General features: G+C 49.3%; 2 protein-coding genes across 2 annotated transcripts in view; one reads left to right on the forward strand and one right to left on the reverse strand.

Moving 5' to 3' along the window:
- Window positions 1-680: 680 nt before the first annotated feature.
- On the forward strand, window positions 681-4,458 carry LOC123498421. The gene is made up of 3 exons (XM_045245527.1): window positions 681-2,025; window positions 2,208-3,901; window positions 3,997-4,458. Exons 1-3 carry the CDS (start codon window positions 681-683, stop codon window positions 4,456-4,458), a joined length of 3,501 nt encoding a protein of 1,166 aa, XP_045101462.1.
- A 7,223-nt stretch (window positions 4,459-11,681) lies between these two features.
- The window catches only part of LOC123498422 (E3 ubiquitin-protein ligase UHRF1-like), a 70,961-nt gene continuing 69,848 nt past the window's right edge, over window positions 11,682-12,794 (reverse strand). The window contains exons 3-4 of the mRNA XM_045245528.1: window positions 12,405-12,591; window positions 11,682-11,834 (exon numbers count right to left, since the gene is read on the reverse strand). Coding sequence (XP_045101463.1) covers window positions 11,682-11,834; window positions 12,405-12,591 — 340 coding nt within the window. The remainder of the gene's footprint in view (window positions 11,835-12,404; window positions 12,592-12,794) is intronic.

A 12,794-nucleotide genomic window follows, 5' to 3' on the forward strand; every position in this document is an offset into this window, starting at 1 on the left:
CCTGGCGAGTGAAGGCAAACCCCTCCCTGAAATTAACAAGCAGCTGAGGGCCCTCCAGTTGCCCCGACCACAGCGACGGACTCCTACAACAGCCACCCCTTCTCCTACCATCCCAACCCGCTCGGCTGCTCGGGTTGTTGAGCCAGGGTGTTCCTTCGCCTCCGTTGCCACAGGGAACAGGTATGCTGCTCTCCAAGACCTACCCATTGAAGCTGCTAATGTCGCCCAGGAAGAGGACACCATGCCCACTCCTCACATCCCTACACCACCTGCTACCCATGTTGCCCACCATCGGAGGAAGCCAGGTAGGCGTTCGGGTGTACAGCCTCCTCCGCCCACCCTGATACCTGATGCTGAGCCCGGGCCTGTCACGGTTGAGGCTGAGGTCCACCATCCTCCCAGGAATGCTCGTCACCCACAGACACCCCACCATCACCCTCGTCAAGCACCTGGCCAGTATTTTAGCCCACCTCCACCTTCTCGACCCTCCTCTCCACCCCAGGACTCCACCATTCCTACAGCCACTGTCAGTACTTCTCCTCTGTATCTGAGCTCCTCCCCAGCATCCTCGACCTCCTTTGGCATGGCTACCACCTCTACCAGAAAGGAGTGTCTTTCCCAGACATTATCACCACCCTCTGGCCCTCTGTCTCCACAATCCTGACTACCTTCTTCCCATAATGGCCCTCTCCTTTATGTTGTGGAACGCCCGATCCCTTCTCCGCAAAACGCAGGAACTAGAAACCCATTTAGGTGACACCCTCCCATCTGTGGTCGGCATATGTGAGACCTGGCTTCCCCTCATCTTTCTCTCCTTTCCGGGATACAACATCATCCGCAAAGATCGTGGTCAAGGACGTGGAGGAGGTGTCCTTCTCGCCATCCATGACTCCCTCGTCTCATCGCCTCTCCTATCCCTCAGTCTCAAGATGGGCGTCTGGAGGTTGTTGCGCCAGGGTTGGACTTGGTGGTGGCTGGCTCACGGTGGCAGCCTGCTACAATCCTGGGGTACAGCTGGCCACCGAGAGTTTATGCACTACTTCTCCGCCCTGCAGCCTCCAGTGCTTATAATGGGGGACTTTAACGCCCATCATACATGTTGGGAGCCTGACCTGTCACCTCACCACCACAACACATCTGGCAATGCTCTCTTCCAAGCCTTGTTAGATCTAAAACATGTCTCCCTCCTCAGCCCTCCCGGACTAGCGACCAGGTTTCATCCCCATACTGGTGCCGCCTCGGTGCTCGACCTGTTCCTTGGAGACCCTACCTTCAAGGACTCCACCTTCTGCACTGGACCTTACATGGGCAGCGACCACCTCCCTCTCCTCGCCTCCCTCCCACAAGTCTCCCCACAGCCCCAACCTGGCTGCATGCCTCGCTGGAGGCTCAATTCTTCTGGCTGGCCCCAGTACGTGGCTGTGCTTCCTCCTCACTGGACACCCAACATCTTCCCCTGGATGAAGCCGCAACAACCATTGCTGGGGTGCTGTCCGAGGCTGGCACAGCTGCCTTCCCACTCATCACCCGTCGTCATCCACGCCGCCCTGGGAAGCCCTGGTGGGATGCAGCCTGTGCGCAGGCAGTACAGGACCGTCGCCAGGCTTGGAATCAGTGGCGTAGGACCCCCACTATCCAGGCTGGCCGTGCTTACCGCCGCCTGGACGCCATCTGTGCCAAGACCATCCTCAAGGCAAAGCGAAATGCATGGGACCTGCACTGCTCCACTCTCCTTCCGCTCCTCTCCCAAGAGTACCATGTCCTTTCTCCGCTCCATGGAGGGCAAGTTCGTATCTCAGAACATCCCATTTTCTGATGATGATTCTACCCCACTCGCTGACCCTGAAAAAGCAAAAATCTTGTCAGAACACTTCCACCTCAAGATTGGTTTACCTCCTCCTCTTCGTCCGCCTCCAACCCTTACTTCAGTTATTGAAACTGCCGTCTCCTCTCCAGCTCTCCCATCCCTTGCTCAACCATTCAAGCCTCATGAACTCTCCTCAGCCTTAGCTACATTAAAACCCGGTAAGGCGCCAGGCCTTGATAAAGTCCCATACGACTTCATCCGCCACCTCACCCCACCCCTACGTGCCTGCCTCCTTCAACTATACAACAGCAGCTGGCAATCGGGCAGTTCCCATCCACCTGGAAACCCGCCATCCTCATCCCCATCCACAAGCCTGGAAAGGACCCTACACTCCCTTCAGCATACAGGCCCATCAGCCTCCTCTCCTGCATTGGGAAGCTGCTGGAGAGGTTAGTCAACACCCGCCTCACCTGGTGGTTAGAAGCTAACAACAAGCTAGCAGAGGAGCAATGTGGCTTCCGCCCTCACCGGAGTACCCTGGATGTGCTGGGGCAAATTGAGTATCACATCTGTGACACTTACCGCCAGCGTCAAGTCATGATGGCCCTCTTCCTTGACCTGGAGGGAGCATTTGATTCTGCACCACATGAGGGCATCCTATACAAGCTGGCACTCATGGGCATCACTGGCACCACCCTTGCCTGGGTGCGCGACTTCCTCACCGGTCACTCATTCCAAGTGGCTGTTGGTGCATCACTGTCACCTTCCCAAGGAATTCATCGTGGCGTACCTCAGGGATCCATTCTTAGCCCCCTTCTGTTCAATGTTCTTCTCTCTGACCTACAGGTTCCTACCCACTCTCACCTTCTCTATGCTGATGACATTACCATCATCAGTCGAGCACCCACACTCTCCGAGGCCCAGGACCACCTGCAGGAGGCTGCCACTGCCTGGGGTGCATGGATGACAACCTGGGGGCTACAAGTCAGTGCCTCAAAGAGCTCTCTCATGTGTTTTACCATGAAAAAGCTTCCAACTCCACCTACCGTCAACTTAAGTGGGGAGGCTGTTCCATACTCAACCTCACACACCCTCCTCGGACTGCGGCTGGATGGCCCTCGCCTCTCCTGGGTAAATCACATCAGTTACCTCCGCACCTCCTGCAACAAACGCCTCGATGTGATGAAGCGAATAGCTGGCATCCGCTGGGGAGCCAGTCGTGACCTGCTCCTCCACTACTATAAGACCACCATCAGGGCCAAAATGCAGTATGCCAGCTGCTTCTATGGGTCAGCTGCCTACTCCAACCTTCTCAAGCTTGACCCCATTCAAAACGCTGCCTTGAGGATCTCTATGGGGGCCATGAGTTCCTCCCCAGTTGTTTCTCTACAAGCAGAGAGTGGTATTCCTCCACTGTCCACCCACAGACGGATGACCTTGTGCCAACAATACTACAGGATACTGGGCCTGCCTGCCTCCCACCCCCTCTCTACCCTCCACTCCAACTCAGGGGTGGATCAGCAAGCTCCTGTATGGCTCCCCGCTGCCCGTCAGCCACTAATAGTGCGTGCCCTGCTCAGCCTAACCATTCTCCACTTACCACCACCACCTCCACAGCCTGTCAATCCCTACTCACCTTTTCCTTCATGGCTGGACGTCACCCATAATTTTGCTCTCCACGTTCCTGGGCTTCCTCCCAAACCATCTGTGAGTGGATTAGCAGCAGCCCACTTCCAACAGCTGGACCGGTCCATTTATCACCACCACCTCAAGATCTACACGGACGGCTCCAGAGATGCTTCCCTGCCCTCCTCGGCAGCAGCTATATATGACGCCAGTACAGCTATCTGTAAGACATGGAGGCTTCCTGAGTACACAGATGTCCTTACCACGGAGCTCTTTGCCCTTCTCCAGGCCCTCATCTACCTCCGCACCTCTCACCCGAAGTCCATGGTGGTAATTTACACCGACTCCCGCTCATCTCTCTCTCTCCTCCTGTCCCGGCAGCCATCCTCCGCCACAACCCTCGTCCACTCCATCCAGAACACCTTCCTCCATCTCCTGAACACTGGCTGGGATATCACCTTCCAGTGGGTGCCTTCCCACAGCGGCATCCGGGGAATGAGGTGGTGGATGCTGCTGCCAAGATGGCCTTAACCCATGTAAACATTACCCCCCTACCCCTCCAGCTTCATTCTGCCAAACGGCTCTTATCTCGCCTCTGCCACTCATCCTGGGACTCTTCACTCAACAACGCACTCCGAGTCACCTCTATGGGCCTTTACCGTAGCGACTCATCTCCACAGCCTTGGGTCAGGAAACAGTCCCGCATCCTAGATGTAGCACTCACCCGCCTCCGTCTGGGCCACACAAGACTCACAGCACACCTGCATCGCCTTGGTCTATCACCGGACCCCTACTGCCCCTGGTGCAGGACGGTCGAGGAAACCATCGAACACTTCCTCTTACACTGCCCCCGCTTCCACTCCCACCGTGTTGTGCTTCGTGATCACCTTGCTGCCTTGGGTGTGTCTACCTTTGACCTGCCCACCCTGCTGGCGGCGGCAGGCGTCTACTCCTCACACCAAGCTGCGGTTATCCGCCTCACCTGCGTCTTCCTGAAGAAGTGTGGACAACTACCCCGCCTGTGATCACCTCACAGGCCGCCACCAGGGCTCATAGGATCTGTGGGATCGTCGAAGCCCGAAAACAACAACAACAACAACAACAACAACCACCTCATTCCCGGCCTACCAATCACCTGCCACCTGGGAGAACAGTAACACAACTTCCGGCCACGCCACGTATCAATCTTGGGTGGGGTGCCGCTCTCCTGCACAAGGCAATAGCTCGCCGGTTCGCCCGCTGCTTGAGCTGCTCTGCCTTCCCTTGTGTCCCGGTGTGAGACGGTTACTCTCTTGAGCCAACACAGGAGAAGAAGACTTGACACGGAGAGTTCCCGCGATGGAAGCGGACGTAGACATGCGGGACTCCATCTCTCCGGGGAAGCGGGGCCAGCCTGACACGCCCCCTGATGACAGCCCAGAAAGGTCCCGTTGCTGTACTGCCCAGGATCACCCCCAAGCCCCGGACGAGTACGTCAAGGCCTCGTTCCTGTTGCGAGGTATGGAAGGGGGGGGCGTCTCTTCGCCAACCCAGCCAAGGTTTCCCGTGTCCTCCACGACTCTGGCTTCGGGAAATACATCCTCAAGGAGGAGACCTGATCCCTAGGGAATGGCTCGTCCCTGGTAGTGGCGGTATGGGCCCACAACCTCCCCAAGATCCCCATGCTCCAGCTGTCCTCCTTCACCCTAGGTGAGTGGCCTGTTACCTGCCGTAGAGCAGACCGGGACAGCAGTACTTACCACTACGCCAAGGTGGGGCCCCTGGTGGAAGACACCACCCTTGAGGAGGTCCGGGACGGCTTCCGTGTCCTGGAGGGCAATGAGGTGGTGGAACTCACCTATCTTCCTGGTGCAGGACCGTCGAGGAAACCAATGAACACTTCCTCTTATACTGCCCCCGCTACCACTCCCACCGTGTTGTGCTCCGTGATTACCTTGCTGCCTTGGGTGTGTCTACCTTTGACCTGCCCACCCTGCTGGCGGCAGCGGGCGCCCACCCCTCACACCAAGCTGCTGTTCTCCGCCTCACCTGCGTCTTCCTGAAGAAGTGTGGACAACTACCCCGCCTGTGATCACCTCACAGGCCTCCACCAGGGCTCATAGGAACAATGGGATTGTCGAAGCCCGAAAACAACAACAACCTCATTCCCCCGGATGCCGCTGTGGGAAGGCACCCACCCACTGGAAGGTGATATCCCAGCCAGTGTTCGCACACCCAGGCAAGGGTGGTGCCAGTGATGCCCATGAGTGCCAGCTTGTATAGGATGCCCTCATGTGGTGCCGAATCAAATGCTCCCTCCAGGTCAAGGAAGAGGGCCGTTATGACTTGACGCTGGCGGTAAGTGTCACAGATGTGATACTCAATTTGCCCCAGCACATCCAGGGTACTCCGGTGAGGGTGGAAGCCACATTGCTCCTCTGCTAGCTTGTTTTTAGCTTCTAACCACCAGGTCAGGTGGGTGTTGACTAACCTCTCCAGCAGCTTCCCGATGCAGGAGAGGAGGCTGATGGGCCTGTATGCTGAAGGGAGTGTAGGGTCCTTTCCAGGCTTGTGGATGGGGATGAGGATGGCTGGTTTCCAGGTGGATGGGAACTGCCCCGATTGCCAGTTGTTGTTGTATAGTTGAAGGAGGCAGGCACGTAGGGGTGGGGTGAGGTGGCGGATGAAGTCGTATGGGACTTTATCAAGGCCTGGCGCCTTACCGGGTTTTAATGTAGCTAAGGCTGAGGAGAGTTCATGAGGCTTGAATGGCTGGCGGTGTCACAGATGTGATACTCAATTTGCCCCAGCACATCCAGGGTACTCCGGTGAGGGTGGAAGCCACATTGCTCCTCTGCTAGCTTGTTGTTAGCTTCTAACCACCAGGTCAGGTGGGTGTTGACTAACCTCTCCAGCAGCTTCCCGATGCAGGAGAGGAGGCTGATGGGCCTGTATGCTGAAGGGAGTGTAGGGTCCTTTCCAGGCTTGTGGATGGGGATGAGGATGGCTTGTTTCCAGGTGGATGGGAACTGCCCCGATTGCCAGTTGCTGTTGTATAGTTGAAGGAGGCAGGCACGTAGGGGGGGGGTGAGGTGGCGGATGAAGTCGTATGGGACTTTATCAAGGCCTGGCACCTTACCGAGTTTTAATGTAGCTAAGGCTGAGGAGAGTTCATGAGGCTTGAATGGTTGAGCAAGGGATGGGAGAGCTGGAGAGGAGACGACAGTTCCAATAACTGAAGTATACAACATCATATTGACCTTCAGTCTAACACGTGCCCTATCCATGTTCCGTCTTATCGCTTGCCTCATTCTCAGCGACAAATAGCTCAAAAATTAGTGCAAGGCATGCTTGACGAAGGTATTATTCAAGAGTTGTACTCTCCATGGAACTCGCCTCTCTTCCTTGTGCTAAAGAAAGATGGTTCTTACCGTGCAGTCATTGACTTTAGGAAAGTTAACCAAGTCACAGTTCCTGACCATTATTCCTTGCCAGTACTTAGCGACATTTTACAGTCCATCGGTAAGGACAATACAGTATTTACAACACTTGATTTGAAAAGTGGATTTGGGCAAATTCCATTGTCTCCTAATGGCATACCCATTACTGCATTTTCTATGCCAAAAGGTCATTTTGAGTGGCTTCGTTGCCCCATGGGTCTTCGTAACTCTTCACTAACCTGCCAAAGACTAGTAAATTCACTCTTCCAAGGTCTTATTGGCAATGGGATGTTTGTCTATCTTGATGATTTAATTTTAGTCTCCAAAGATTTAGACAGTCACTTTCACAAACTTGCCCTAGTGTTACAGAAATTCATAGAAGCTGGTCTTAAGCTTAACATCACAAAATGTCAATTCTTGCATTCTTGCATTGAATTTCTTGGCCATGTGGTGGATCGCCATGGTATTCACACTACGAACGCTAAAGTCAAAGCTGTTCAAGACTTTCCTATCCCAACCACGACTAATAATGTCCGATCTTTCTTGGGATTAGCAGGATATTATCGTTCGTTCATTAAGAATTTTGCCACTATTACGTCTCCACTAACGCGTCTTTTGAAGAAAGATGTGCCCTTTCATTGGGATGCAACTCATGACTACAGCTTCACTGTTCTTAAATCAGCTCTTACACAAGCTCCACTGTTATCATTTCCTGACTACTCTTTGCCTTTTGTGATTTGTTCAGATGCATCTTCTCAAGGTATTGGTTCTGTCCTGATGCAACAAGTTCCGGATAGTCGTCCCCAAGTTATTGCTTTCACGAGTTGCGTACTTAATGCTTGTGAATCATGTTACTCAGTGACAAATCTAGAAGCTCTCGCGTTAGTTTGGTCTCTTAAACACTTCCGTGACATCATTTACGGTTATCCAATTACTGTGTATACTGACCATGTTGCCGTCACACAACTTTTCAAAGGCAAAAATATATCTGGCCGTCTAGCTAGATGGTTCCTCACCATTGAAGAATTTAATCCTGACATCAAATACCTGCCGGGTCGCGCTAATTTAGTAGTGGACGCGTTGTCCCGCAATGTTGCAGTTACTTCAATTACTCAAGTGTCAAATTTTTCCCTTGCTGAATTAGCCAGTGCTCAGAAAAGTGATCCTACCTTGTCTAAAGTCATCCAGTGTTTACAGTTTGATGATCACTCTGTTTTGCCAAAATTGCCTGTTCCCTTGTCTGAATTTAGCTTACAAGATGACATCTTGCTACGTAAAGTAATGATTGATGATCAACTAGTGACTCAACTTGTCATTCCAGATAGTTTGATTCCTACAGTACTGTCTCTTATTCATGATCTCTCTCATGCAGGTCATCCTGGTCGTGACAAGTCCATTGCAATGGCACATACTAAGTATTTTTGGCCAAATATGTCACGAGACATCACTAATCATGTTTCTCAGTGTGTTGATTGTGCTCTCAACAACAGAAATACCAAGACTGCTCCTATTCAAGAGTATCCTACTCCCGCATGTCCGTTTGAGACAGTAGCGATTAATTTGTTACAACTCCCTCGTAGCACACAAGGCTCTGTGTATGTTCTAGCATGCGTAGATCATTTCAGCCGATACACAGTACTCATTCCTTTCCCTAAGAAATCTGCTTCTAGCGTTGCACATGCTTTTGTTTCTCATTTTATTTGCCCTTACACTACTCCTTCTGTGTTGCTTAGTGATAATGGTGCAGAATTAAAAAATGAAGTGCTTCAGAAAATTTGTCAACAATTTCACATTACTCAAACTTTCATCACTGCCTACCATCCTGCTTCCAATGGATTGGTAGAGAGAACTAATCATAAGATTCTTACCATTTTGAGACATTTAGTGGGTAAATTTCATGAATCTTGGCAAGATTGGCTCCCTCATGTGAATGCTTGTATAAATGCCACTATCAATTCATCTATTGGTAAAACTCCACATTCTATTGTATTTGGACATGATAAACGTTTCCCCTTTGACATGTTAGAGCAACCGCGTATTCCAGTATATTCTGTTGATGACTATGTTCAAAACCAAGCACGAGCTATGCAAATTATTCATGATAAAGTGCATAGTACACTCCAGTTGTCACATACTCAAATGACTCAACATCAACATGCAAAAGCTACTCCTGTCCCCTTTGACATTAATGATGTAGTATTTAAATCTGCACCTGAACGACAGTCAAAATTAAACACTAAATTTTCAGGTCCCTTTTTAATCCAAGAAAAATTAACAGGAAATAAATTTAAATTTTTTTATCCTTCTGCTCAGACGTCAGAAGTTGTCCATGCAGACAGACTTAAAAAGAGTGATGTTTGTGTTGCTATGCCTTCACCCTTACCTCTTCCACCTGTCTCATCTAGCTCTGTGTCTTCATCTACTTCCTTACCTTCTTCGTCCTCGTACAACCTGTGTTCCAGAGCGAACTCCTTATAGATAATTTTTGTGTGATGAATAGCTACATATGTAGTTCTAATGCCAGTGATTTGCATTTTGTGTTTAATTATTTGTGTGATTTCTTTTATGTACAATGATGATTTTTTTTTTTGTTATATGATGATGATTATATGTCAAAATATTTTTGACATAATCATCATCATATAACAAAAAAAATCATCATTGTACATAAAAGAAATCACACAAATAATTAAACACAAAATTTTACCATTTTACCATTTGTAATCCAATTTGAAGCTTTAAGTGAATCAACAGCAGCAGAAGCTAATTCAACAGAGCGAGGAAAAACTCTTAAGCAATTGAGGACACCAAAATTATTAGTCATCGTGTCTGCTCCGTCAAAGACCCACTGGAATGAATCTGGCTGTTGGGGCATACCAAATGCTTGTAAGAAATTTGCTCTGAAAGCATTATAATCATAGTTCAGGGTTTTAGGATTGAAAGCAGAAGCCGACATTAAATCAGCAGCAATAGATCCTGGCTGTAACTGGGAATGCACAAAAGAAATTTATCAACACCTGAAGTGATGTTAGAGTTGCGAATACTGTCTTCACATTGTTGCAAGAATTGTAAAGGAGAATACTGAGAGATGTCATCACCTCCAAACTTCTGGATTGAAGGGTCATGGTGTAAGAGTTTAAAACTTGGAGCAAGCACAGGGCTTTGAAACAATGTAGAAGGAACAGGAGGGGCATTAGCAGTAGTAGTAGTAGTAGTTGTAGTAGTAGATGTAGTAAGGGTAGAAGTAGTAGTAGTAGTTGTAGTAAAAGTAGTAGTCATAGTAGTGACAGTAGCAACTGTGGTAGTAGTAGTGTTATCATCGTGAGAAGACATGGTGCAAGAATAAAGCTTACCACAGCGTAGCAACATAAAAAATTAAAAAAAGGTAAAAACAGCAATAAAGTAAGGCGTCATAGTTACACTCTGAAGCAAAATGGAAATGACTACACCCAGGGCTCACTCAAAAAACACACTGAAAAACACTCAATAAGTATTCAATGGAACACAATGACATACATTACCATACACCATACACTGGCTGGGATATCAGCAGCAATGAAAACACATCACAGACACACATTTCATAATCAGATGCAGTAATAGTCTCAGTCTGCGATGAAAATCCAGGCATGAACATACAAAAATATAATGAAAATCACACATAAACATGAAAAAAAAATGATGGCCGGGGCCATCATTGCCATCCACACAGACTCCAAGAGCGCCATAGACTGTCTCCAGCAACCAAACATCAAGGACAACATCCAACTGACCACATCAATCCTTGGGAACATCCACGCACTCCAGGAACAGGGGAAAACAGTCCACATCAATTGGATTCCGAGTCACGTCGGAATCCATGGAAATGAGCTCGCTGATAACGCAGCTAAGTCAGCAGCCACCTTCGGTACTGTCACTGTACCCGTTAAACCATCGCTCTCTGGTCTTAAAAAAACAGCTCAACGACGAGAACGAACAATCACAGTGAACAAGAACAAGACCCACGCTCAAGAGGGATCACGGTCGTGCAGGTGGTACCAAGGAGTCACCAGCGAACTACCACTTCAAGCCCCAAAGAACATGCCAAGATCCCTCAGAGTCAATCTTCATTGTCTTCGGCTCGGGTATATATGAAGTTGGCAACTTCCGCGTCCTGCTCCAGCACTCCACCCCTGCCAATACTGTGACGAGATACAAGAGGAGCCGCTTCTACACTGGATATTGCAATGCGAGAGTACCATCGGCCTTCGCCAAGCACTCCAGAGGATTCCAGCTGACCCAAGACTTCACACAGCAAAGGATGAAGCAATCGACATGTTGAACAGTCTAATGGACAATCACAGTGACACGCTGCATCAAGTTGTAAAAACATTTCCGCCGCCTCGCTAGAATAACTTAGCTTAGTCTAGCTGTAGATGAATGTCATAATACAACTGACACCTCATAGTCTTTAGATACGGGCCGTTTAAACACAAAGGCCCGTTTCGGGAGTCTTATAAATAGTGTTGTTACTTCCATTTGTACTCCTGAATGAATCTTAAAAAAAAAAAAAAAAAAAAAAAAAGGGTGGAGTTTCAGTTGAAGCCTTGACACCACAGAGACAGGAAGAATGCAACAGTCGTCTTCATAGCCATATGGCCATAGAATTATGTCATTGTGCAGAGCAAAATAAATTGTAATAAATCTACCATCCTTCCTCTATTAAACTGCTTGTTAATTGTTTTCCAGAAATTATTAGTCTCGTCAATAGCCTATCAAAGGTCGGGATTCGTCTGAAGGCAAGTACTCGGATCCCACTGTGGGACTCAAGTACCACCGAGGCTAAACGATTACCACGCAGGGAGACGAATCCAAGCAGCTAGACGAGTACCGCGCTGCTTGGATTTGTCAGAGGGCAGCCAGTCGGATCCCGCTCTCAGGCAAATCCAGCGCCGCACCACCCCGTGCTCAAGTACTCGGATCCGGATTCGGATTCCACGGATCTGCCAGACCAAGTAATCGAATTTGTGAGTACATAAAAAGTTGGATCCTGCCCAGCTCTAGTCATGAGCAACATGTCATACTGCACCATCATGTATAGGGATAAATACATGTATTTTCCAAATTCTTTCGTCGTATATACAGTCAAATAAAATGTTTATTAAAAATTCAAATGATTGGCATATAAACAGGTCATTAATATCACAAATAAATAAATATTTCCATCTCAAGCATGATGATTCCCCCAGTTCGAACAGTTGTCACTTAGTGGAATCAGTGAGGATTTTTAAGAGATATGGAGTGTTTTAAAGGAGTAGAAAAATGGAGGAATAAAAATTAGGAGTTCTTTGTAAAGTCGAGAGATGGTCAAACCCCCTCCCAAACTCTGCAAACTCTTGATTTAATGCCCATGGAATTGGCAAAAGGGTAACAAAAAAGTGAGGGACATGAGGGGAGACGAGAAGCGACGGCAACTCGAGCCTTATGTGCATAGGCCACCCACGCATGCGCAGATGAGCAAGACACTTCCGGGACCCTTTTTACTGCGACACCGGTCTTCTACAAGAAGGCACAGGTAAGGCAAAGGACAGCAGGTTGCCATGAGGGGTGGACATGGACCCTTGAGGCCGCCAGGAGGGTGGGTAGGTTAAATGTTGTGATGGCCAGAGTGGAAAGCCGTGAGCGTGGTGCAGTGTGGTGGGCGTGGAAGTGTGGGCAGTGGAGCAGGAAATGTTCGATGGTCTCAGAAGTAGTCCTACACTAAGAACAGAAGTGGTCACGAGACAGACGTAGGCAGTGCAAGTGAGCAGTGAGCGTGGTGTAGCCCAGGTGAAGGTGGGCAACAGATGATATTACTTGCGATCCTTCCCGTGACTGACTGACTGTTTGAACCACTTGACAAATGGCATAGCTTCAAAGTGGTATGTGGTGGGATTCAAAACTACACGTGGACGTCACCCAAT

This window comes from Portunus trituberculatus, chromosome 48 (genome assembly GCF_017591435.1).
Source record: "Portunus trituberculatus isolate SZX2019 chromosome 48, ASM1759143v1, whole genome shotgun sequence".
In the NCBI taxonomy this organism is placed as follows: domain Eukaryota; kingdom Metazoa; phylum Arthropoda; class Malacostraca; order Decapoda; family Portunidae; genus Portunus; species Portunus trituberculatus.